This window comes from Marmota monax, unplaced genomic scaffold, assembly GCF_021218885.2.
Source record: "Marmota monax isolate L192 unplaced genomic scaffold, Marmota_monax_Labrador192_F-V1.1 WCK01_AAM20220418_F8-fsc00117, whole genome shotgun sequence".
NCBI classification, from domain to species: domain Eukaryota; kingdom Metazoa; phylum Chordata; class Mammalia; order Rodentia; family Sciuridae; genus Marmota; species Marmota monax.
The window spans coordinates 962,436-989,032 of NW_026693023.1; the positions used below are offsets into that span (position 1 = coordinate 962,436).

Here is a 26,597-nt window from a genome sequence, read left to right on the forward strand (position 1 = left end):
TGGGGATCTACAAAACAGCTGCTTAATAAATATGCTGATGCATGCTTCTAAAAAATTCATAAAGATTAAAAAACTAGAAGAAGGTGTCTGAAAATCTGATTCCATTAGTGCATAAAACTTGCTAGCCAAATCTCACATTTAACTTTTTAATACTACAAAATCTAAGCAAAGGTATCAAAATAATATTCTGTACTTAATTCCTTAGTAATGCTTATCAATAATTCCTGTACTTATTTTCTAGTAATTTTTATTATATCTCAAGTGGTAGAAATAAATTATCATAAAACTTCAGAGTAAAAACAAAATTTCAAACTTGTTTAGGTCATAGTAACTTACCTCTTTGCAGTAAAATTTTTTTCCAGATCTTCATTGTGAATCAGTTTTGTATCACCAAACTGCCATGAGGACTGCAGATCACAGCTTACATCAAGCCTGCACTGGTTAAGAGTGTCATGTATGAAACTATACTCCCTAGTATTGGTACAACAAGGTGACAAGTAAACTACAGATAAAGAAAAAGAAAGGGGAAGAGTTGTTATTTGTGTTTAAAATGACGATGAAAACTGTATATCTGTTGTAAGACAAATATTCAAGTACTTGGAAATTCATTAACAACAGTTTAAGTTCCACCACAGTAAACTGGACCTCCTACATGAGGTAAATCAATACACAAACCTTGCTTTTTCTTCACATGCCTACGGTATTTCTTCAAAGTTGACTACACATTCGAAGACTGTCCTGAAATTCAGAATACTAATTTTCTTTTTTTCTAATATTTTTTTAGTTGTCAATGGACTTTTATTTATTTATATATGGTGCTGAGGATCAAATCCAGTGCCTCACACATGTTAGGCAAGCACTCAGCTACTGAGCCACAACCCCAGCCCAGATTACTAATTTTCAGTTTAAACCTGGCAGCTAGTGTTAACACATGCATGTTTCTTGTTATTCCCAAGCAAAGTTAAGGCAACCTACATACTAGAAAACTATCTGCTTATTTTGATTTGCACAAGTATCCGAACATTGCTGCAAGTTGCTGGCTGATACTGTGGCATGAATAAGAAGAAACAAACTTTTTCAGGAGACAATGAGCAAGGCACATGAATAAAAGGATAAAAACCTTTAAAAAGTGTACTCAAAAGGAAAGCAGGGAGAAAATATGGTTGTTTCTTGTTATTTGTGATAGTTAAGTTTCACAATGTCACCATAAATGCTCAATTACTGAATACTGCACTATTACTCTTGGGGAAAAGGCTTAGGTTTCTGTGAGTATAGTAAAAATTTTTCAATTTTTTTCAGTGCTGGGAATCAAACCCAGTGCCTCCTGCATGCTAAGCAATTGTTCTTTCATGAGCTTCGTCCCAGTCCTTAAATATTTGACAATTCAAATGCCATTAGCATTACATAGCTATGTTGTCAACATCCCTGTAAAACAAATAAGTCTATCAGCATTGAAAATTTGCTCTTCCATATAATTACCCCTTTTTTCCTATATAACATTCAGCAGGTGTTTTAAAAATTCCTCTTCAAACCTCCTGATCTGAAGAACAGACATGGCTACAAGTTTAACATCTTTCATGTCACATCACTTTTGGGAATACATCAGATAGCCAGCACTAGCCCAGAGGGTAATAATATACCTTCCTGATACTGGATAATGTGACTTTAAGTTCCATCAGCTTTTAGGCTCACAACAATGCTACCCACTGTGCTTATAAGCTGTCATGAGTCTATGAAAGTTAGCTACTTTTCCATAGCTTCACCAGGCAATACAGATGTTATTGCTTTAGCACTTTTTGGTGAGGACTGATGTATGGACATAAAAATTTCTCCCTTTTTCTATATGTGCTACATTATTGATTCGTTGACAATGAACTTGAGCTTGAATGAATATTATCTTAAAAATGTATTTTCTATGCAAGGCACATCATAACCTTCCTGAGCTTAAAAACACTAAGCCTCATTTCAGCATTACATCTGGGGACCAGTTTAAACAACAAAATCACCAATAACAACAACAAAAAAGTAAAACTAAAACTGCAAAAGGGACCCTTAATGCTGTCTGAGAAAGAAACAAGATGGCAGAGCATTACCCTTATCTGACCTTACCTGAGAACATGTGCACTGGGCAACTCAAATTTTGGGCTGCTATCCACACATCCGTGGAAGCATTGTTTATCAATTTTGGCTTACAAATAAAAAAGCACAGGCACTGTGCTGGAGTTGTGGCTGAGTGGTAGAACACTTGCCTAGCACATGTGAGGCACTGGGTTCAATCCTTAGAACCACATAAAAATAAATAAAATAAAGCCAACAAGAGTCTACCTTAAAAAAAAGAAGAAAAAGAAAAAAAGAAAGCACTACTGAGTACTGATTATGAATTTTACCAAGTAGAAAAATTAAAAATACAGAATACTCAAATAGTAAGGACTGACTATACAGAAGAAAAGAAATTTATATGTATAAAAACTTAATGATACCATACCTAACATTAATCTAATCAATGGAATAAGTTAAAACAATGGAAAAACTAGTATCAATATTATAAGTAGCTGATTTTCAAAATCAATTTATCTCATTATTGACTCAAATAGAACTAATTTTCATTTTAATATTTGTAACAATTATTACAAATTTTGATAATTTTATAACATATGCTTTTGTGGATGGGTAAGTTTTTAACTATTTTAAAATGATAATTGATTCACAGGAAGTTGCAAAAACAGTAGAAATACGCCCTGTATCCCCTAACCCACTTTCCTCACATTTTATTTGACTATAAATACATTTTAATTGACTTTGGTACAATCCACGTACCTTCTTAAGATTTTACCAGTTTCATATGCACATATGCATATGTGTATAGTTATATGCAACCACTACAAGATGCAGAATTGTTCCATTACCACAAAGATTTCCGTTGTGTAATTCCTTTGTATATGTAACAATATATAAAGTATAATATAAATTATGCAATAGATGAATCATATTCACCATATATGCATTACATGTAAAGTAGATATAACATCTATAATGTGTATATATAATCAAACTAGAAATACCCTTCCCCCATTTCTCTTGCCTGTCCCTATGTCCTTGGAAATTAATAATCTATCCATTTCCATACTTTTATCATTTCAAGACTGGTTTCTAAATGAAATTTTGTAGTATGCAGTGTAGAAAATTTGTTTTTTCCCACTCAATGCCCTGAGGATCCAGCCAAGTTGTTGTATCAGATCATTTTTTTAAATTGTTGAATAGTATTTTACAGTACGAATGTGCCATATTTTAACCATTCACTCATTGGAAATTTGGATGGTTGTCAATTTTTGGTGTTTACAAATAAAGTTGCTACCACCATTCCTGCCCAGGTATTTGTGTGTACCTAAGGTTTCATTTCCCAAGGATAAATGTTCATATTGCTGGTTCATATCATAGATGCTTCTAGAGAAACACCAAAATTTACAGAGTGCCTGTGCTATCTTAATATCCCCACTGGCAATATACCAGTGATTTGGTTCCTCCACATCTTCACCAGCACTCAACATCATTATCCTTGTTTTAGTTGTATAGTTATATTGGTGGTTTTCATATGCATTTTCTTAATGGCTAGGAGGTTGAACACCTTTGTATTTGCCTATTTGCCATCAGTTTATTCCCTCTGTTCAAAGTCTGTCCATGTCTTTTTCTTGTTTTCTAAATGGTTTCCTTTTTTGTTGACTTTTTCTTTCTTTTTGGGGGATGGTGAAGGGTAGAGGCACTACTAAATCACAGAAGCAACAAAGGACTCTGGTCAAAATCTTGCAGGACTTAAATCCTAGCCCTACTAGTAGCTGCATTTTTTTGGTTTATGGTTAATGACCTCTTTTTCCTGAGCTCAAGTTCTTCAGCTGTTATAGATAGGTTATTACAGGTTTTATTGACTTTCAAAGTGCTTTATATGCTCTAGCTATAAGTCATTTATCAGAATCATGATTTAGAAATGTCTCCCACCATTCTTAGTTTGCTAAGAAGGTCTTTCATAGAGCAAAAATTTCCAATTTTGATAAAGTCAACTTATTGACTTTTTAAAATGGATTATGCTTTTGGTATCTAAGAACTCTTCTATCTAGGCCAAGATTCTGAAAATGTTCTCCCATGTTTTAAGTTTTACATTTTAAACTCAGGAATCATTTCAAATTATTTATGTAAGGTTAGGGTAAATTTAATTTTTTTTTTTAGCCTATGGATGTGCACTTGCTCTAGCAACATCTGATTTACCTTTCCTCAACTGAAAATTAGTTTTATTTGAGTCAATGATGAGATAAGTTGATTATGAAAATCAGCTACTTATAATATTGATAACTAGTTTTTCCATTGTTTTAACTTATTCCATTGATTAGTGTATGGTATCATTAAGTTTATATACATAGAAATTGTTTTTCTTCGGTATAGTCAGTCCTTACTATTTGAATATTCTGTATTTTTAATTTTTCTACTTGGTAAAATTCATAATCAGTACTCAGTAGTGCTTTCTTTTTTTCTTTTTCTTCTTTTTTTTTAAGGTAGACTCTTGTTGGCTTTATTTTATTTATTTTTATGTGGTTCTAAGGATTGAACCCAGTGCCTCACATGTGCTAGGCAAGTGTTCTACCACTCAGCCACAACTCCAGCACAGTGCCTGTGCTTTTTTATTTGTAAGCCAAAATTGATAAACAATGCTTCCACGGATGTGTGGATAGCAGCCCAAAATTTGAGTTGCCCAGTGCACATGTTCTCAGGTAAGGTCAGATAAGGGTAATGCTCTGCCATCTTGTTTCTTTCTCAGACAGCATTAAGGGTCCCTTTTGCAGTTTTAGTTTTACTTTTTTGTTGTTGTTATTGGTGATTTTGTTGTTTAAACTGGTCCCCAGATGTAATGCTGAAATGAGGCTTAGTGTTCTTAAGCTCAGGAAGGTTATGATGTGCCTTGCATAGAAAATACATTTTTTAAGATAATGGTTACATTTGAAAAGGAGGAGGATTTCAGTTCAGTGATCTAAGTGTCCTTGAAAAAACAATATATGAGTAAGATAAGCCTCAGACTAGCCAATGAAAGGAAAATCAATGAAACAACAATAAAAATCAATAAATATTGAAAATAAGCAGAAAGAAAATCAGTTTGGTATGTTTGTGTGGGTCTATGTCCGGAATCTATTCCACTGCTCTATATGTCAGTCTCTGCCAATATCACATTCTAATTACTGTAGTTATATAGTAAGACTTCATTTAATAGAATAATCCCACATTTCTATTACAAAACTGTTTCAGCTATTCTAGTTTGCCTTCCTTTGTAAATGTCAGAGTCAGCTTGTATACTTATAAAACATCTTGTAAGGCTTTTACTAGGAAAAGTAATAAAGCTACTTTTAAATTTGTGGTGAACTGACATCTTCATTATGCTGTCTTTTAATTCCTGAGATACTACCTCTCTCAATTTATTCAAATTTTGTTTGTTAAATCAGAGTTTTATAGTTTTAAGCATAAAATTCTTATGTCTTGTTAAATTTATATGGTTTCACTTTTTGAGCTATTGTAGATGGCACTATTTTTAATTTTGATTTGTGTGTTCTTTGCTAGTACACAGAAATACAATGAAATATTTCTATTTTGGTCTTGTATCCAGTGACCTTGCTGAATTAATTGTTCTAGGTCTCTCTCATCACCTCCTCTCTCTGCCCCACCCCACTTTTCCTTGTTTTGCAGATCACTTGGGATTGTCTAGGCAGACCATAAACTTAAATAGTGTCAGCTGTTTGTTTTTTGAGAGAGAGAGAGAGAGAGAGAGAGAATTTTTTAATATTTATTTTTTAGTTTTCGGTGGACACAACATCTTTTTATGTGGTGCTGAGGATCGAACCCGGGCCGCACGCATGCCAGGCAAGCGCGCTACCGCTTAAGCCACATCCCCAGCCCCTTAAATAGTGTCAGTTTTCTTTCTTTTTTTTTTTAATGTGTGTGCCTGTTAATTTCTTTCCTTGACTTTCTGTACTGCGTGAAACTTCCAGTATTATGTTGAACAAAAGTGTTCATGAAACAAAGTCTAGGCACAGTGGTATGTGCATGTAGTCCCAGCTACATGGGAGGCTAAGGCAGGAGGACTGTTTAAGTCCAAGGAATTCAAGACAGCAAAACCCTGTCTCAAAAAGAAGAAGAAAAAAGTTGGAGAATAAAACACTTATTGTTTTAGCTTTGGTGTGTAATTCATCTTATAATATTGCTGAATTTGGTTTACCTATATGTTGTTAGGGTATCTGCATCAAAATTATGCTATATATTGGTCTGTAATTTTTCTTTTTTAATATTTATCTGATTTTTGGAACTAGTATAATACTGACACTCATAAAATTATTATCTCTACTTATATTTTCTGGAAGAATTTGTATTTTTTTCATTATTAAACTACTCCACTGAAGCCATCTGGACTTGGAGATCTATCTTCCAATAGTGTGTTAAATTTTTTTAATGGTTTCCATAAATGGTTACGAGGCTACTTAAATTATCTTTTTAGTACTGAGTTTCAGTAGTAAAAATTTCAACAAACTAGTCCATTTCATCTAAGTTGTTAAATTTACATGTGGAGATTTATTCATAGTATTCACTAAAAATCCTTTCAATGCCTGTGGGTTGGTAATGATAACACATTTTTTTTTTTTTGTACCAACGATTGAATCTAGGGATGCTTAAACACTGAGCCACAACCCCAACCCTTTTTCATTTTTTATTTTGAGACAGGGTCTCACTAAGTGCTTCAGGCCTTGCTAAATTACTGAGGCTATCCTGGAACTCCTGCCTTAATCTCCCAAACTTCTGGGAGTGCTGGGATTATAGGTGTGTGCCACCATGGCACACATTTTGTTCTTGATAGTGGCAATTTGTAGTTTATCTTTTTCCTTTGTGGGGCTTGTTAGAGGCTTGTCAATACTTACTGATTTTTGTTGTTGTTTCATTGATTTTCCTTTCATTGGCTAGTCTGAGGCTTACCTTACTCATATTTTGTTTTTTCAAGGACACTTATATCACTGAACTGAAGTCCTCCTTTTCTTTTCAAATGTAACCATTTATCATTATACATGTCTTTGTTAATGGCTATGTTCCTCAAATTTTGATATGGTGCATTTTCATTCAATGCATTTATTTGCCTTGAAACCCAATGAATATTTAGAAATATGTTTACTTTCCAAGTGGCAGGGAAATTACCCCCCCCCCTTTTTTTTTCATGGTGCTAGGAATTGAACCAGGGCCTCACAGATCTGCCACTAAGCTCCACCCTAGCCCTCTTTTTCTGTTATTAATTTCTACTTTGCATGTACCCAGAAAATACACTCTTTATTTTAATTATTTTAAACATGTTGAGATATATCTCATGGCTCAATATATATTGTGTACCTTGATGAGATGGGTGTGTGGAAGGTAACTCTATTTTACTTTTTGTCTTATACACTGATCTACTGATGTCAGTTATATACTGATCTATTGGTTGACAATATTAAATTTTTCTATATCCTTGCTGATTTTGTCTAGTAGGTCTATCAATTGCTGAGAAAAAAGACATAGTCTCCAACATCAGTTCTGGTCTGTATCCTGGCAATTCTATCAGTTTGCTTCACGTACAATGAAGCTTTGTTTTCTCATAAACACACTTGTAAAATTCTTCCAGAATACACACCATTCTCCCAGTTTCCTCCAATGGCAATCTCACTTTATAACAGTCTTAAAATACTTCCTTTCTCTCTCTCTCTCTCTCTCTCTCTATATATATATATATATATATATATATATATATATATATATATACTAAGACTCACAGCAGATGTTGTAATTTGTGCTACAATGATCAAACATGAGAAAAATTCAAGAGATGGCTTGTATTTATGTATATTTTACTATTTCCACTGTTTTCCCTTCATTCTTTTTTTTTTTTTAATATTTTTTAGTATTGATAGATCTTTATTTTATTCATTTATTTATATGCGGTGCTGAGAATTGAACCCAGTGACTCACACATGTGAGGCAAGCACTCTACCACTGAGCCACAACCCCAGCCCCTTCCCTTCATTCTTGATGTTCCCAGTTTCCTTCTTTTATCAACTTCTGTTTGAAGAACTTTACCCATTTTTTTTAATGTTAGGTCTGGTGTTGAAAAAATTCTTCAATTTTAGTTCATCCAAGAAGGTCCATTTCATCTCTAATCATAAAGGATCATTGCACTGTGCATAGATCTCTAAATCCTTAGTTCTCTTTCTGCATTTGAAAATTTTCTCTCTTCCTTGGGCTTTCATGATTTCTAACAGAAAATTTGTAATTCAAAAAAATTTTTCCCTTTACATAATGTATGGTTTTCTCTAGCTGCTTTCAAGATTTCTTTGGGCTTGTCATGTCTGTGCAGCTTCTTCATTATACAGGTTAGTAACTTTTGCCAAATGTGGAAAATTTCCAGCCAGTACTTCTTCAAATGTTTTTCTCAACCTGTCTTTCTCCTTTCCTTTTAGTACCATAATGACAAAGATGTTAGATATTTTTGTTATTGTTCCACAAACCCCTAGGGTTCAAAATTCACTTTTCCCCACGTTGTTCGTATGCTGAATAATCTCTATTTTTCTATATCCAGGTTCATTGATTTTTTTTTTTCTTTTTGTGGTAGACTGAACCAAGAGGCATCTCCAACACTTTATTTTTTATCTGATACAGAGTGTCACTAAGTTGTCCAGGCTGGCCTAGAACTTAGTTGATTCTCAGCCTCCAGAGTAGCTGGATTACAGGGGTATGCCAACACTCCTAGCCAGGTTCACTCTTTACACTGTCGTGTCTATTCCTCTCTTTGACGTATCCAGTCAGTGTTTTTCCTTCTTCATGGACTTTAATTTTTAGAGAAGTTTCATGTCCATAGCAAATTTGAAAGAAAGGTATAGATTTCCCATCACCTCCACATTCTCACATATAAATAGCCTCCTCTATTTCCAACCTCCTCTAAGAGAATGGTACAACTCATGAACTTACACTAATACATAATTATCACTGGATCTGTAGTTTACATTAGGGTTCACTGTTGGTGTACTTTCTCTGGGTTTTTGAAAAATGTATGATACCAAGTATCACTAAATACAGAGTGTGACAGTGTCATGCAGAGTAGTTACATTGCCCTAAAAGTCTTCTGCGTTCCATTTATTCATTCCTCTCCTTGTCCTAAACCCTGCAACCACTGGTAATTTTTACTACCTCCATCATTTTGCTTTTTCAAGAATGTTACAACAATTGAAATCACATAGTATGGACCCTCTTCAGATTCGCTGCTTTAACTCGGCAATGTTCATTTAGGGTTCCTCCATTTTTTTTCCTATAAAATTGGTAACTCATTTCTTTCTAAGCACTAAATAACATTCTGTTGACTGGATACACTACTTTATTTATCTACTCATTTACTGAAGGACATCTTCTAAGTTTTAGGAGTGACAACTAAAGCTGTTGTAAACAGCCATGTGGGTAAATACCAAGAAGCACAATGGCTACAGCACATGCCAAGAGTATGTTTAGTTATGTATTAAACTGCCAAACCATCTTCTAAAATAGCAGTACCATTTTGTATCCCCACCAGCAATCAGAGTTCTGGTTGCTCACACCCCAACCAACATTTGGTGTCATGAATGTTCTAGATTTTGGCTATTCTAGTAGGTATGTGGTACCTCATTGTTTTAATTTGCATTTCCCTGATGATATATGATGTAGAGCATCTTTTCAAATGCTTATTTGCCATATGTGTATCTTCTTTGTTGAAATATCTGTTACTGTATTTGACCCATTTTTAAAAAAATATTTATTTTTTAGTTAGAGGTGGACACAATATCTTTATTTTTATGTGATGCTGAGGATCAAACCCAGTGCCTCACGCATGCTAGGTGATCACTGAGCAACAACCCCAGTCCCTTGACCCATTTTTCAATTGGGCTGTTTTGTTTCCTTATTGTTGTAGTGTAAGAGTTTTTGTAATATTTTAATTAACAGTCCTTTATCTGTCTTTTGCAAATACACGTGTAAGTATGTGGCTTGTCTTTACTATATATTTATATGATACTGGGGATTGAACCAAAGAGTGCTCTACCTCTGAGCTACATCCCCAGCCATTTTATTTTTATTTTTATATTGAGACAGGGTCTTGCTAAATTGCCCAGGCTGACCTTGAAATTATGGTGCTCCTGCCTCAGCCTCCCAAGTAGCTGGGATTATAGCCATGTGCCAAAGAGCCCAGCTGTGTTTTCGTTCTTGAGATTATACTTCTATTTTCATCACTGTGACCAAAATAAAGGATAAGAACAACTTAAAGGAGAAAAAGTTTATATGGGGCTCCGGGTTTCAGAGGTATTAGGCCCAACATAAGAGAGCATATCATGGGGGAAGGGTCCAGTGGAAGAAAACTGCTCAGCTTACGGTGGTTAGGAAGCAGAGAAAGACAAGGAAATGGACCACAGGAAGACATATCCTTCCAGGGCATGTCCCCAGTGACCCACCTTTTCCAGCCATACCCACATCTGTTTAAAGTTACCACCCAGTTCATTCAAACCAGGATGGATTGATTAGGTTAAGGCTCTCACAGTTCAATCATTTCACCTCTGAATATTCCTATAGAAACACAGGAACTTTGGAGTGATACCTCACATCCAAATGGGTTTTGTCTTTCTAGGCTGCCTGTTTCAGTTCTTGGGCAAAAGAGAACAATATTTTGTTTTTTTGTTTTGTTTTGTTTTGTTTTGGTGAGGAGTCTAGGCCAGTTGGCATTTCTAGGAGGCAGGCACCCAGTCTGAGATACTGAAGAAACAATCAATCCAGGGAAATTATATCATACCCAGAGTCTCAGTCCCTTGTATGGTCCATAGACTTCTCTTTACCTTTGCAAATCTTCTTACATTTGTTTTACACACAATACCCAGGGTTTTAGTGTATTTACTGGGACTAAGAGTACATGTGTTTTTCTGCTTTGGGCAGAAACAGAGGTATATGTGCATTTAATAAATTAAAGATCTGACTTAGCCTAATTTCATAGAGTGAAAATAGGAAATGAACATAAGAATCAGGAATACAGTAATAGTTATTTTTAAAAATACACATTCCATAGAAATTTTACCTTTCCCTGCTCTTCTCTTAATCTTTGGAATAGTGAATTTCTTCAAAGGACTGACTTCTATACCAGTAATGAATAAAGGTTCACTGGTTGAACTCATTTTCCATAATGTCTTGTGTTCAGCAATCTCTTTCATTTCCATTTTGTTGGTGGCCTAAAAACAACCCAAAGTTATTAAACAAAAGGTCAATAAATACATAAAAGATGACAGCAAAAAAAATAATTTAAGAGTTCTTAAATGGAATCAAGTAATGATACATTCTTAGTCACACTGCAAACACATTTCAACCTCAATTTGCCAGGTTACACAAAATAGAAAATTAAATAATTCTGGTTTCATATAATTTCAAGATATTTATTCTTTCTGTTTCTAACATACCTTTTCCTTGTAATTCATAAAACTAATTTCTTCCTGAAAAGCTTGAACTTGCAGGTATAAGAAAACTTGCAGTTTTCTTCCACTGGACCCTTATACCTGCAAGTTCAAGCTTTTCAGGAAGAAATTAACATATGGTAAAATTCTTGCTAAATACTCTATTTTTTAAATTATCTTTCCTATAAACTTCTGTTACTAAAATGATATCCTCTTTAAATTAGAATCTCTGGCTTTGAAGAAACTTATGGAAGTTGTAAACCAATTACTGCATGACTATCCTTACAATTAGTCGATGCTAACAATAGTCAATTGCTTATTGACTACTAATCCATAATATCATTCTGCAAATGTTTAAGACAGCATCATATATTGGCATATTAGTGGTAAAATATTTCTCCCATTTTTCTCCCTCTTCCTTTTTTTCTTCATCCCTCACCCCCTCTTTCACACATACACGTATGTATACAAATGCTGATTCCTAACCTCTCAAGCAAAATTCAAATTGGATATAAAAGGGAAGCTATCAAGCTCATACACAAAGAAATATATATATAAGCAGTCATTTTTCATACTATTTCATAATATGGTTCATGGGCTTTCTGATACCTGTCAGATGCTTAGTTCAAACATTAGCTCACAATGCAAATTAAGATGTCAAAATTCTACAGAAGGATCACAAAGGATAGCATTCTATATGAGGTTCACAAAGGATCCCCCTAGTCCCCACCCTTCATGTGCCCTTTATAAAAGGTAATCTTGTACTTTTATAGCTATAGATCAGAATACGGAACAGACAGAGATTACTAGAAGGTAGAGAAGAAAATTATCCCTTTCATCTTGCCATGCTGACAAACTCTAGTGGGGGTGTTGCCTGCACTTAAGATATACCAGCTTCAGAGAGAGTTTTCAAGACTGCCATGTTCACCTGGCAGTTTATTAAAGGGAAGAAGGAAAAACAACTTTTCGATTTATGACAAAATACTCTTTGATTAGTTGTAAACTATATTAACAGCACATAGAGGTATAGGAAAATCAGTGAAATGTTGAGAGCCACAGCCAAAGGGGCCACAGCCAAAGGGGCCCCAGCAAACTTCCAGCTGCCAGCAAACTTCCAGCTGCTGGCTGATGATTGGCTCACAGCGGCCCCAGCAACATCTAGCTGATTGGCTCCTCTGCGGTGATGCTCATTGGACTGTTTCCCTGCCCTTTCAGACCACGGAGCTGCTCATTGGGGGACTTTTTTGGCTCCGCCCACGTGACCCAGCCAATCGGCCTCAAGAGCAGGAGGATTGTGGGAGGTGGAGAGAAGCTTGTGTGGGAGAGAGAGGCTTGGGGAAAGCCGGTGGTGGCAGTTGAGGCTCTGAGGGTTTTTCCTGAGAGACTATTTTGTTTGTCGTGTGTGGTTCTAAAAATAAAGTTAGTTTCTTTTGACAAGTGGCTCCTGATTGTGCCCAGCCAGACTGCGGCATGAAATGTACTTTATTAATGTTGGACAATCCTTGATATTCTCTTTAGAGTGAAATTATATACTCAGAGAAGCTGTATGATTGATTTCAGTCACACATTTTCTTACAAACCATTCCTCAAGTAGAATTTCTCCTATAAAAGAGCCTTCTGAGAGTAACTGTTTTTGTTCTTCGGTGCTAAGGGACAAAAAAGCTGCATTTCATACTGATGAAAGATGAGTATTCAGAGCACAAAAGTATTCAATATTCTCAAGTAAGTCACATCATGAAATTTTCAATTATTACCCTTTTGATTGGGAATAATACCCTTTTTATTTCAGCATTTAAACAAACAGCCATAATTAAGTGGTAATAAATGCACACAGTTCTTTACACTCAGGTATCACATGCCTATAACCACTTCTTTTATAATGTAAATGAAGTGGTTAAAACATTAAATATAATAAAATATATAATAGTCCTAGAAACACTACATATATTTTTAATATTTACTTTTATATATGCAAAAATAAAATTAGGAAGTTTGAATCCTAAGGGTTTGTGCTGAGCAGGCTGTCCTCTGGGATATTCTGGGTGAGCATGAGACAGCAGGAGAAAAAGCAATTCTAAAAACTTCAGCAACAGTTAATTCATAGGGTCCATAATAGATATTCAAATAAATGAATGAACTAAAGAATAGAGGAGCCAAAAATAGGTTCCCCAACAAATAAAACATCTACTCATAGATTGTAAGAATGTTTTTATTGCTAGGCAAGGTGCAGCACGCCAGGCATGGTGGAGCACACCTGTAATTCTAGCAACACGGCTGAGGGAGGAGGAAGGAGGAGGAGCACGAGTTCAAAGCCAGCCTCAGCGAGGCTCTAAGCAACTCAGTGAGATCCTGTCTCTAAATAAAATACAAAATAGGGCTAGGGATGTGGTTGAGTACCCACGCTCAATCCTCGGTAACTCCCTTCCCAAAAGTGTGTGTTTATTATAAACAAATTTAAGTCAATACACTTAAAGATCAGATAAACAAATTCTTGGAAAAATGTAATATTAAAACTGACTTAGGAAATAAAAAGAATGGACAACCCTATTATTAATAAAATGTAGTAGCTACAATTGATTCTAAAAGTAAATAAAGAAAATATTAATACATCATAAAAATTGAGTTTATCTCAGGAGTGATTTAACAATAGGAAATACATACATTTTATTTACTTATGTAAGCCAATTACAGAAAATGAAGTGATTCTCTCAACAGATGCAGGAGAAAACACCTAGTCAAACTCAAAACTCATTTATGATTCTTAAAAAACAGTCTTAGCAAATGGAAATAGAAACAGTTATACCTAGATTTTAGATGATTATTGAATATTGGTAGCAAATGGGTAAGTATCAGAAGTGCCCTAACACTTAGAATACAATAAGGATGCTTACTATCACTGTTTCCTTTTAATAGTACTGGAGGAGCTCACAAGTCAAAGAAATAAAAGTTATTTAAAAAATAAAAAAAAATAAAGGAGAAAAGTGAAACTTGGTTCTGTAGGCAAGGGAATTTCTGTAAATGTAAGAGTCTCAGAAGCTAAGAGGAACTCCAGACCCAAATAATAAACAGAGTAAGACAAAATACTACTCATAAAGGTGAAATGTTATAATGGTTCAAATTTTAGTTCTACCATGAATTAAGAATGTTGGGCAAACTGCCTAATTTTCTCTAAGGCCAATAATAGTATCTATTATGTCATATGGTTGCAGAACCTGGTACACAATAATCACACAATAACTTAAATGTAATCTTGATCCTGTGCTATAGATCCAAATTATGGAGTTGTTAAGAAGTACAGTACAAGGGGAAATACTGGGGAATGATGCTGGCCAAATTATTGTTATATTGTACACATGTATAAATATGTAAAAATAAATCCCACCCTTCTGTACAACTATAATGCATCAATAACAAATATGCAGACCTGGGCCCAGTGGCACATGTCTGTAATCCCAGTGGCTCTAAGGCTGAGGAAGGAGGATCACAAATTCAATGCCAGCCTCAGCAATTTAGGGAGGCCCTAAGCAACTTAGGGAGAGCCCTAAGCAACTCAGTGAGACCCTGTCTCTAAATAAAATATTAAAAAGGGCTAGGAATGTGGCTCTGTGGTTAAGTGCCTCCGATTTCAACCCCTGGTATTTAAAAAAGCAGAAAAAAATTTATCCCCCCATACTCTCCACACAAAGAAATATAATGCTGCTATACTTCTGGCATGGTGTTGCACTACTATAATCCCAGCAATCTAGAGGCTGAGGTAGGAGGATCACAAATTCAAGGGCAGCCTCAGCAACTTAGAAAGACCTGTCTCAAAAAATAAAAAACAGGCTGGGGATGTAGCTCAGTTGTAAAGCAACCCCCTCCCCGACCCTGAATAAATTTTTTAAAAAGTATAGTATTGTAAAGATATACAAGTTAGAAGTCAAGGGATGTTGTTTCTATTTCTACCATTGCGATTAACTAATGATGGGACTTTGGGAAAGTCCTAACTTTTTTCTATGTGCACTATGCATGGTAACACATTTTTCACAGACAAATTAGTGGCAAAGAAAAATAAATCCTTTTAATGTCAAATAACTAATCTAAACAATTTTCTCATGGTCTATTTTAAGAAGACATTTGTACAGTTTCCTAAGACAATCCTTAAAATTTATGAAACTTAAGTTTTTCAGATTAGCAATTACAGATCAGAGATTTGAGACAAAAACTTGCAAAAATCTTTTACATAATCAGTATCAGAAAGTCTTCACAGAACAATTGTTTCAACTGGACAACTGAGCAAGCCAGAGTTCTCTTAAGAACCAACAGCTGGGCTGGGTTGTGGCTCAGTGGTAAAGTGCTTACCCAGCATGTATGAGACACTGGGTTCGATTCCTAGCACCACGTAAAAATAAATACATAAAGGTATTGTGTCCATCTGTAACTAAAATAAAGAAAGAAAGAATCCACAGCTATCAGTTGTGGAAAAGTTTTCAAATGGAACAACTCATGAAAAATTTGGATATATACAAAGCATTAATGAGGAAATTTTCAGTTCATTGAAACTTGTCCATAAATCAACTTCCTGTTAATTTAACATCTCTAAAAGTTTACTAATGTCCATTTTTCATAAAACAAATGCATCAGCATCAAGCTCTTTGGGCAAACAATGTTCTGTTTTTACCATTTTCTTTTATTTGTGCCAAATAATACTGATTTCTTATTTACTGTCTGCCCCAATACACTTTTAATAAAAAAGTCTACTTTAAAATAGTCAAGAAATTATTGTAATAATGGCAAAATTATCCCTCTTTAAGTAATCTTGGGAGAGAGTTCATGTTGAATAAATATTAGTTTTGGAACTTTAGACACACAAGTTCTGAATTCTTTTTCTGAGTTCTAAATGGTACGGATACGTAATTACTTCTAGTAAAACCAAGGTTAAATCAGGTCATATTGGTGACAAATTACATAAATACTAAGATTTAAGTCAGGAATTCCTCAAATAAGACTACACAACGTAGATATTAAATACACTTTAGTCCAATGTTTCCCTTTATAGATCAGGAGTTGGCAAACCCGTGGGCTAAGTCCAGACCACTACCTGCTTTTGTAGGAACTTCAAGCTAATGCTTTTTATATTTTTAAGTGACTGAAAAAAATTAAGAATGTTTCATATCACAAGAATAATTGTATGAAGTTCAAATTCAAGTTTTACTGAAACATAGCCATGCCTCTTCATTTACTTATTGTCTGGGGCTGATTTCCTGTTATAGATGAGTATAGTTAAGTGTAGCATAGACACAGAGTAAAATAGTGAAATATTCACCACCTAACCCTTTATGGAAAAAGTTTGCCAACCCTGTTGTGGATGAACCAACTTAAATATCAGGGAATTGGCACTAAAGAAAAACTAAGCCTCATGATTTCCATTTTAGAGCTCTTTCTCTTATACTGTATTGTCTCTAATCATCTCTCTACTGTATTCTCATTATCTTCCCTATGGACTTTGATTCTCTGTATTCTTCTCAACAGCATTTAAACAGGATCAACCATGATCATTTAAAAAACAAAACAAAATTTACCAGGGTCATGTTTACCCTTGTCTGTCTTACTTCCCACCTTCTCTTGAACATAATTTGATTTCCACCTCTATTACTCTACCTAAATTGCCAATGACTTCCATATCAGTCTCTTACTCCCAAAGTATGCTTCAGGCTCATAATTTACCTGGCCTGTGTTTGACACTCTTTGGCCAACCTGTTCTTGAAATAATACAGTCATCACCAGACTTCTATGACTTCATAATCCTGATTTCATAGCTATCCTTCAGGAGCTACAATCTTACTCTCTGAATAACTCATCTGTCTATCTGGCCTTTATAATTGCTTCAATTACTTTTTATTATGAGAAAAAAGAAAATTTTCTATTTAAATATTTTTTTAAAAAATTCATGAATCAAATTTGAAACTTTACAAACTTGATAAAATAAAAATAGAACCTTGCACGGGGCTGGAGCAGAGCTCAGTGCAGAGTATGTGTCTAGCATGTGTGAGGCCCTGGGCTCCATTCCCAAGACCATGTAAAATTAAAACAAAATAGAACAAAAACAATGCTTTTACTTTCACTTACTTTTGTTATCAATGAAGTTAAAACTATTACTGTTTTTTTGCTTTCTATTCCTACCTTTTCCTCTATTTTTTAAAAACAGAAGCACACTTCTTTAGTTAATAATCTGTAAGGATTATAGAGATTAGTTTGCCATATATATTACAGTATTTTTTCTTTTAATTTTGTTTGTAGTGTCTTCTTCCCATAGAAAAAAATTCAATTTTCATGAGTCTAATTTCTTTTTTTTTTAATATTTTTTTTTAGATGTTGACGGACCTTTATTTTATTCATTTATGTAGTGCTGAGAATCAAACGCAGGGCCTCACACATGCTAGGCAAGTGCTCTTACCACTGAGCCACAACTCCAGCCCGTGAGTCTAATTTCTTAATCTTTTACTATGAGTGTGTAAGAGTTCCAGTTGCTCCCTATTCCTACTAACAATTATGGCAGTACACTTTACTTTTTGCCAACCTGATAGATACTAGTTTCTCATTGTTGTTAGTTTGCATTCACCAAATCTTTGGTGTGGCTGATTATTTACTGAGGATACTATTGGTCATTTGTATTTTCAAATCTGTGAATTGCATATTAAAGTGTTTTGTTGCTGTTTTGGTACTGGTAATTGAATCCAGGGGTGCTTAACCACTGAGCCATATCATCAGCCCTTTTAATTTTTTGGGATAGTCTCTCACTAAGTTGCTTAGGGCCTTGCTACACAGTTAAGTTTTAAAATCATTTTTCTATCATGTTGTTCATATGCAAGAAGGCTTTATAAGAGATACTATCCCTTTGCCAGTTATACTTGTGACAAATAATTTTCCCCCTTGTGTCTTCATTCTTTGGGAACAGAAATTTTAATTTTAATGTAGTCAAAATTATGAATATTTTTCTTTATTTTTTGTTTTCTTTCCTTTTTTTTGTTTGCTTCTGGTCAACTTTAAGAAATAATTCTGCTCAAGGTTATAAAGATAAACCCAATCTTCTCTTTAAAAACTTGCATAATTTTTAGCCTACTACTTTTACGTTTTTTACTTTCTAAAATTTATTTTTGTCTAAGGTAAGAAATTCAGGTTCACCCTTTCCATATGAATATTAACTGTGCTAGCATTCATTTCAACAACCTCTTCTGTTCCTTTTTATAATGCCATCTCTGACATAAATTAACTTTTGATACATGCATGAATTTTTGGCTTTCCTCTCTGTTTCACTGGTATCTTTCTGCATCCCTTCTTCAACACCAAGTTCTAATAAATTTTGATCTATGTTGGGGCAAAGTCAAAGAAACAGCATCTTTGCACTTATATACACATTTAAAATTAGCCATGTCTAGTAAGAAATCATGCTTAAGTTTTAATTTCACCAAACTTAGTGATCAATTTGAGAGATAAGACACTGTTATATTAGTTTTTCCATCTGTGAACGCAGTATATTTCTCCACTTATTCCTGTCAGTATGTTTTCCACCAATAAGTTTTATCATTTTTTCCATAAGCATATAATGTATCTTTTAAAGTATTTATTTTAAGGTACTTTATAACTTTCATATTAACCTGTGTTTCTTTAAACCTGTGTGCCTCTTTAAAAGCTACATATTATTCACATTTATTAAATTATGTTGACAATACAAAAAAGGCTAACACGTATACAACCCCAGATATTGGACACTTTTCTAAGTGCTTTAAACATATATTGATCCATTTAATCCTCACAATGTCTGTATGAGAAAACCTTAAACTTTAAATTAGAAAACAGATGTGCAGGGAAAAAATGTGCCTTGGATACACAGCTAGGAATGCTGAATATGGAATTCAAAGTCAGCCTGTACAATGCCAGAACGAATGCCCTCGACAGGTGCGCAAAAATAGTTTCTATATATTGACTATCCAGCAACCCTATTAGTTTCTATTATAAACTCATTTGTTTTCATAAACAAACATATCCTCTATGAATAATGAGGGACAGAATATTTGTTCACCCTTTATGTTGGTGGGTTCCAGATTTGTGGATTCAACCAACTACAGGTAAAAATGTAGTTAGGCCCATCATGATTGCATGTGTAGTGTAATGAACACTTTGTCATTATTCCCTAAACAATACAGTAAAAGAACTACTTGCATAGAAGTTATATTAGGCATTATAAGTAATATGGAGATGATTTAAAGTTTACAGACAGCTGTGTGCAAATTATATGCAAGTATTATGCCATTTTACTTAAGGAACTTGAGCATCCATATCTTTTTGATATCTCTGGAGTTTCTGAAATCAATATTTCATGAATAGTGAGTAACAAATGCATAATACTGATCTAAGAATTTTCTTTTTCTTTTTTTGAACTGGGAATGTCACAAAGTTGCCTAGGATGGTCTTGAATTCCTGGGATCCAGTGATTCTCCTGCCTCAGACCTCCAAGCAGCTCTGACTACATTTGTGTGCTACCATGCCTGGCCCTTTCTGACTCTTGAGCAATTTCTTTCTCCTGCTTAGGATTGTGCTGACTACAACGGACAATGGCAAGCATCTTAATTTTGCTGTGGATTTTTAAAAATAATATCTTGAATCTTTTATAAATACTTTTTATTTTAATAGACATGATTTATCAGGTTAAATTTCCTGGGTATAAAATTCTAGATTGACTGCTATTTTCTCTTAGCACTCTGAAGATATTATTTCATTCACTGCCATTCACTACGCCTTTTAAAAAATCACCTCCAATTTAATTAAAAAACATGGATAATGTTTTTTCTCTGGTGGCTCTTAAAATCTCATTATTTCAGGTGTTCTGTATTTTCATCATGATGTTTTTGGTTAAGTAGGTGATGGACTTCTTATACCTAAAAGTTTGGTATTTTCCCAAAATTATGTGAAATTCTTAGCAATTTTATCTTTATATTTGGCCACTGCAAAATTTCAGAAATTTTTTATAAAGAATACCCTGTAGAGGCTACCAAACACTTCTGGAGAAGATTACCCATCTACTGAATTCTAATTCCCTGGAGGGCATTACTATGATTCAGATAAAAGGCTTAAAACAACTACACAGTAATTTCAGTAGTTAACCTGAACTCACCACCATGAAATAAGGAATATTTTAAAAAGAGTCAACATAACTCCTGAGAGAACAGCCCTGCACTTATATTATTTTTTTTACATTTAAATAAGATTTAGAGAAGCAGAACCTGTATGTTTCTAAAAATCAGAATTCGTGTCAACTACTTCCTAAAAAATAGGTTGTATCAAAAGAAAGCTACACACACATTGGAATGCACTATATGATTATACTATAGTAAAACTGTATTAATTTAACTACTTGGGAAGGAAGAAATCTTAGTATATTGGTGTGAATTTAACAAATGGAGAGCTACCAAATTTGTTTCAAAGACTCTACTAAAGATAGATTGATGGGCTGGGATTGTGGCTCAGCAGTAGAGAGCTCGCCTAGCACAGGCGGGACCCGGGTTCGATCTTCAGCACCACATAAAAATAAAATGCATTGTGTTGTATCCATCTACACCAAAAAATAAATAAAAAAAATAGACTGTAAAAGCAATTGTCCCCCAGTGCAAGAAAATCAAGAATTGGCTATAGGTACCATTTAAAATATAGGGGGAAAACCTAAATCCCCAGCCCCACCCAGTGAGAAGTAACTAAGGGTAATCTAGCTAGAGAGTTCATTCTTGTTAATTAATCCAACCTTTCACTTTCCTTCCAAATTGTCTTTATAAAATTCAACTGAAAAAGTTTTGAAAGGATTTATGATAACAAGAAGTTAGCAGAAACAGGTTTACTAGCCACTCACTAAATGTTTATCTACTCCACAGCTTCACTCTCTTCACATGTGTTTCAGAATGGCTTAATGTTAGTGTAAACTGTTTATTTCTTCTATACCTGTCTCTTTCTAGTACTTAGACTCTCTTAATTTTTTTTTAAGAGAGAGAGAGAGGTAGAGAGAGAGAGAGAGAATTTTAACATTTATTTATTTTTATTTTTTTTTTAGTTATCGGCGGGCACAACATCTTTGTTTGTATGTGGTGCTGAGGATCGAACCCGGGCCGCACGAAAACCAGGCGAGCGCGCTACAGCTTGAGCCACATCCCCAGCCCCTAGACTCTCTTAATTCACAGTTTTCTCTGTGGTTCTACAGAGAGACATATGGAAGAAATTGCACATTGTAAGTTGTTGCCTTAATAGTTTGATAGCTTCCTAAGTGGCCCAGATTCTCTCCTAACTTTCAAATTTCTGAGAAAACTTGTCTAAAGTTTTCCTCCATGACTATGGAGCTTTTGTTTTTTATGTTAATAATGAGTCTAATTTTTATCCTCTGATAGCAAAAAAAAAATTGGGCTACAAAAGCAACTAATTTTCTTGTTTTATGTTTATGTATTGTGTAAAAGAGCAATTTCAAACCTTGAATGCCATAAATGTTCTAAGCAATATTTGCACACTGGCCTGACTTTCTAAATAGTTACTGAAAGGTTCAATACTTATGCTAAATTAAGGTCAATTATCTATAGGACAATCTTCTCCACTGACCTTTCTTTACCCAGTTTCAATCTCCATCCCAAAGCCCAGTTCCTTACAAACTTAACTAGCTTCAAATGGTCTGAATGCTTATATCCCCCAAATACATATGTTAAATCACAACCATTAATATGATAGTATTGAAAGGTAGGGACTTCAGTGATTAGGTCTTGAGGGAAGAGACCTCATATGTGGGATTAGTGCACTTATTAAAGAGGACCAAGGAAGCTATCCAGCCTCTCCAACCATGTGAGGACACAATGAGAAAAGGCCATCTATGAGAAGGCAGAACCTTATCAGACACCAAATCTGCTGGGGCCTAAATCTTACTTTCCAGCCTCCAGAATTGTGAAAAACAAAAATTTGTTGTACATAAGTTACCTAGGTGATGATATTTATTATTACAGTGGCCCAAATGGACAAAGATAGTATTCAATAAATACTTACTATGAAGGACAAGTTTTACTTATTTTAAAAGCATTTCAATGTTTGAAAAAAACATTCTTCATCAATCTTGCCATTACTTGAAATACTTACCACTCTTCAATGATATCTAGCATCATACAGTTATCATCAGGACTCTGTCCATATATGAAAAATGATAAAGGAATATCTATAAAAAAGGAAACATAGAAAATTATGGTAAGAGATTCCCTCAGAATTATCTCTTTACTGTCTTCTCCACTGATTATTTCCCCCGATTTCTGCCTCCCCTTTATTCTTTCTTTCCTTTTTGTGCTGCTGGAGATCAAATCTAGGGTTTTGTGCATAGTAGGCAAGCACTCTACCAACAAGCCACATCTCGATCCCTACTCTTTTGTTTCTTTTGGTGGAAAGGAAGAATTCTGCACATCTCAGTTCCTTTCCTCTCATACCCTTCCCATTTTTCTTTCTTTAACTTCTCTTTCTCACTCTCTTCCTTTTAGAACATTCCCATTTGCTATTCAAAGTCCCACTGTCAGCTTACCATTCTTAAGCAGACTCTAGTAGGAAAAACACAGGAGATGAAACTGCTTGAATGTTTTTATGTACAGCCAAAAAAAAAAAAATACTAAACACTAACAATGATACTTTTATACCAAAATTTTAATTAACAATCACTGTAAATAATTATGATAAATGCTACATGCTATGTATGTACTTTATATATACTATCTCATTTTATCTTCACAGACTGGGAATATTAGTCTTATTTTCAGGTGAGAAAACACAGACTCAGAAGGTCTGAGAAACTTGCCTATGGTTACCCAACTATTAAGATGGTTTTCAAGTCTGGGCTTGAAGCCTAAGTCTGGATTCTAAACCATGACACCATTCCAACCCATGTCTTAAGTTTTTTTCTAGAAGAACTTTAAATCTGATTATGTGCATCATGAAAACATTGATTAGTCCAAATCTTAATAACCTTCATTAGCTGCATGCTCTTGTGAAACTAGAAAATTTAAACAATTCATTATTAAAATGCTATGCATTCTTCAAAAGAAGATTTTTTTTTCCTGGTACCAGGGACTGAACCCAGGGGTGCTTAGCCACTAAGCAACATTCTCAGCCTGTTTTATTTTATTATTATTATTTGAGACAGGGTCTTGCTAATATACTCAAGGGCTCATTAAGTTGCTAAGGCTAGCTCTGAATTTGAGATTCTCCTGCCTCAGCCTCCTGAGCTGCTAGGATTGCAGGCATGTGCCACCATGCCTGGCAAGAGAAGAACTTTTTTTTGTGGTGCTGGGGTTTGAACCAAGGGCCTTGTGCATGCAAGGCAAACACTCTACCAACTGAGCTATCCCAAGCCTGAAATTTTTAATAGAGTAACATCCAGCAAAATTTGAGACTTACTCCAAATTCTAGGTAGTTTTCTCCAAGTTAAGCATTGAAAAAAATCAAAAGGTATTTAAAAGTAGGCACTGCAGATCTATTTTTGAAAGGAAAATATTACTACTATATAAGTAAAAGAACATTTTATCCTCTAATTTATTATTTTTCCTGTTTCACTCAAATGCTTTAATGATGTGTCATTGCCCAAGAGACCCAAAGAAGCAATGATAGAGAATATAAAGAAACAATCAGGGGCAAGTATAGCCTTGTAATATCAGAATAAGGATGACAGACTAGCATATAAAAAATGCCAAATAATTTGAGATCTAGAAATTCAGAGCAATTTGACAGTGACGGTTCATGTCCTACTCATATTTGCATAAGGATATCAGTAATGGTATGAAGTATTTAGTAATAATTATACAGGTGATACGCACACTTTGCCCTCTTACTATCCCTTGAACTCTTCCTTTCCAACCAGGGCCTGGAAGAATGGTTCTTGCAAAGAAGGATGACCATTCTGCCATCAGTGAGGTGGTAAACTGAGAATATATTATCAAAACATTCACCAGTGTATTCATGGAGTGGTTTCACAACGTGTGCCCCTCAGGCACTCAAAGAAATATGAGATCTGGAAATCTGCCACAAAAGAAATGGTACTCCAGATATGCACAACGACATTACACATAACAAGACTGTCTGAGCCAAAAGAATAAGGAATGGGGCTGGGGCTGGGGCTTAGTAGTAGAGGACTTGCCTGGTATATGTGAGGCACTGGTTCAATCCTCACCATATAAAAATAAACAAAATAAAAGTATTGTGTCCATCTACAATTAAAAAAAAAGTTAAAAACAGAAGAAGAAGGAATGTCCCATATTGTACCTGTGTGTAGAAAATGAGGATTCACCAAATAAGCCCCAAACTTAGGTAACTTACTTATGTACCTGATGCTACTTGCAAAAATCTATAGTCAATATCGATGAGAACTAACCACTAATTGCCAAATAAAGTTATAAAACTTCAAAAAAATAAATGACTATAGTATGTCTCCTGTGATTAGAGTAAGTTAAAGGATAATTTTTAAATTAGTACATTAGTAAGAATCCTTGTAAGCAAAGCTGAAAGTTGCTCAAGGAAGGATGTCAACACAAAGAAACCTACCCGGAGCTGGTCCACACTTTTTGGAATGTTAAAGAAAATGACAAAACTCCTGGAATAGCAAAAAAGAAAAGTCATCTGTGGGGATACTAAAATTACAAGAGCAACACCAACTATAGGTTTCATCAAAGAAGGTGGTGGTTTGGTAAGCCCATCAACAAATTCATGGAACAGTTCATTAAAAAACAACAACAACAACAACAAAAAACTGTCATTTTTTTCCCTCCTAGAAGTGAGCTAGTAGAGTAATTATGAACTTAACATGCAGGGGATTTAACCCGCAGAGGTAAGGATATGGTTGTAAGGGTATGGTTGAAAATATTTAGTTTCTATTAAATGTAAGAATTCTGTATTGATTGAAATATTTCAATTTTTCATCATTAAAAATACTCACTTAAGGGCTGGGACTGTGGCTCTGTGGTAGCGCACTTGCCTGGCATGTGTGAGGCACTGAATTTGATTCTCAGCACCATGTATAAATAAATAAAATAAAGATCTATCAACAACTAAGAAAAAAAAATTTTTTAAATACTCACTTAGTAAGAAAACATAATGGTGTTTAAAAGCATTTGGAAAAGTTTTTGCCTCCCTCCTAGACCAGTTTCAGGAGATGATAAGGACTGTTATGTAATAATAATTCAAATGACAAAAAGACGGATCTACAAAACTTTTAATTATGGCACAAAAAGTCAATTTCCCAAGGCTATCTACGCTAAGCCTCAGGTCAACATCATTCTAAATGGAGAAAAATTGAAGGCATTCCCTCTAAAAACTGGAACACTACAGGGATGCCCTCTTTCACCACTTCTATTCAACATAATTTCTTGAAACACTGGCCAGAGCAATCAGATGAAAGAAACTGAAGTGATATGTATAGGAAAAGAAGAACTTAAATTAGCACTATTTGTTAACGATATGATTCTATACCAAGAAGACCCAAAAAACTCCACCAGAAAACTTCTAAAACTAGTAAATGAATTCAGCAAAGTAGCAGATATAAAATCAACACCCATAAATCAAAGGCATTTCTGTATATCAGTGACAAATCCTCTGAGAAGGAAATGAGGAAAACTACCCTATTCACAATAACCTCAAAAAAAAATAATAAGATATTTGGGAATCAACTTAATGAAAGAGGTGAAAGCTCTACACAACGAAAACTATAGAACCCTAAAGAGTGAAATCAAAGAAGACCTTAGAAGATGGAAAGATCTACCTTTCTCTTGGATGGGCAGAATTAATATTATCAAAATGACCATACTACCAAAAGCACTATACAGATTTTAATGCAATTCCTATCAAAATCCCAATGGCATTCCTCATAGAAATAGAAAAAGTAATCATGAAATTCATCTGGAAAAATAAGAAACCCAGAATAGCTAAAGCAATACTTAGCAGGAAGAATGAAGCAGGTGGCATCACTATACCAGACCTTAAACTATACTACAGAGCAACAGTAACAAAAAGAGCATGGTATTGGCACCAAAACAGACTGGTAGACCAATGGTACAG

At 34.6% G+C, this 26,597-nt stretch overlaps 1 protein-coding gene across 1 annotated transcript in view; it reads right to left on the bottom strand.

Annotated features, from left to right (window-relative positions):
* The window catches only part of Tex15 (testis expressed 15, meiosis and synapsis associated), a 55,932-nt gene extending 44,656 nt beyond the window's left edge, over positions 1 to 11,276 (bottom strand). The window contains exons 1-2 of the mRNA XM_046453315.2: positions 11,138 to 11,276; positions 337 to 502 (exon numbers count right to left, since the gene is read on the bottom strand). Of these exons, the coding sequence (XP_046309271.2) occupies positions 337 to 502; positions 11,138 to 11,276 (305 nt within the window). The remainder of the gene's footprint in view (positions 1 to 336; positions 503 to 11,137) is intronic.
* Between the last annotated feature and the right edge of the window lie 15,321 nt (positions 11,277 to 26,597).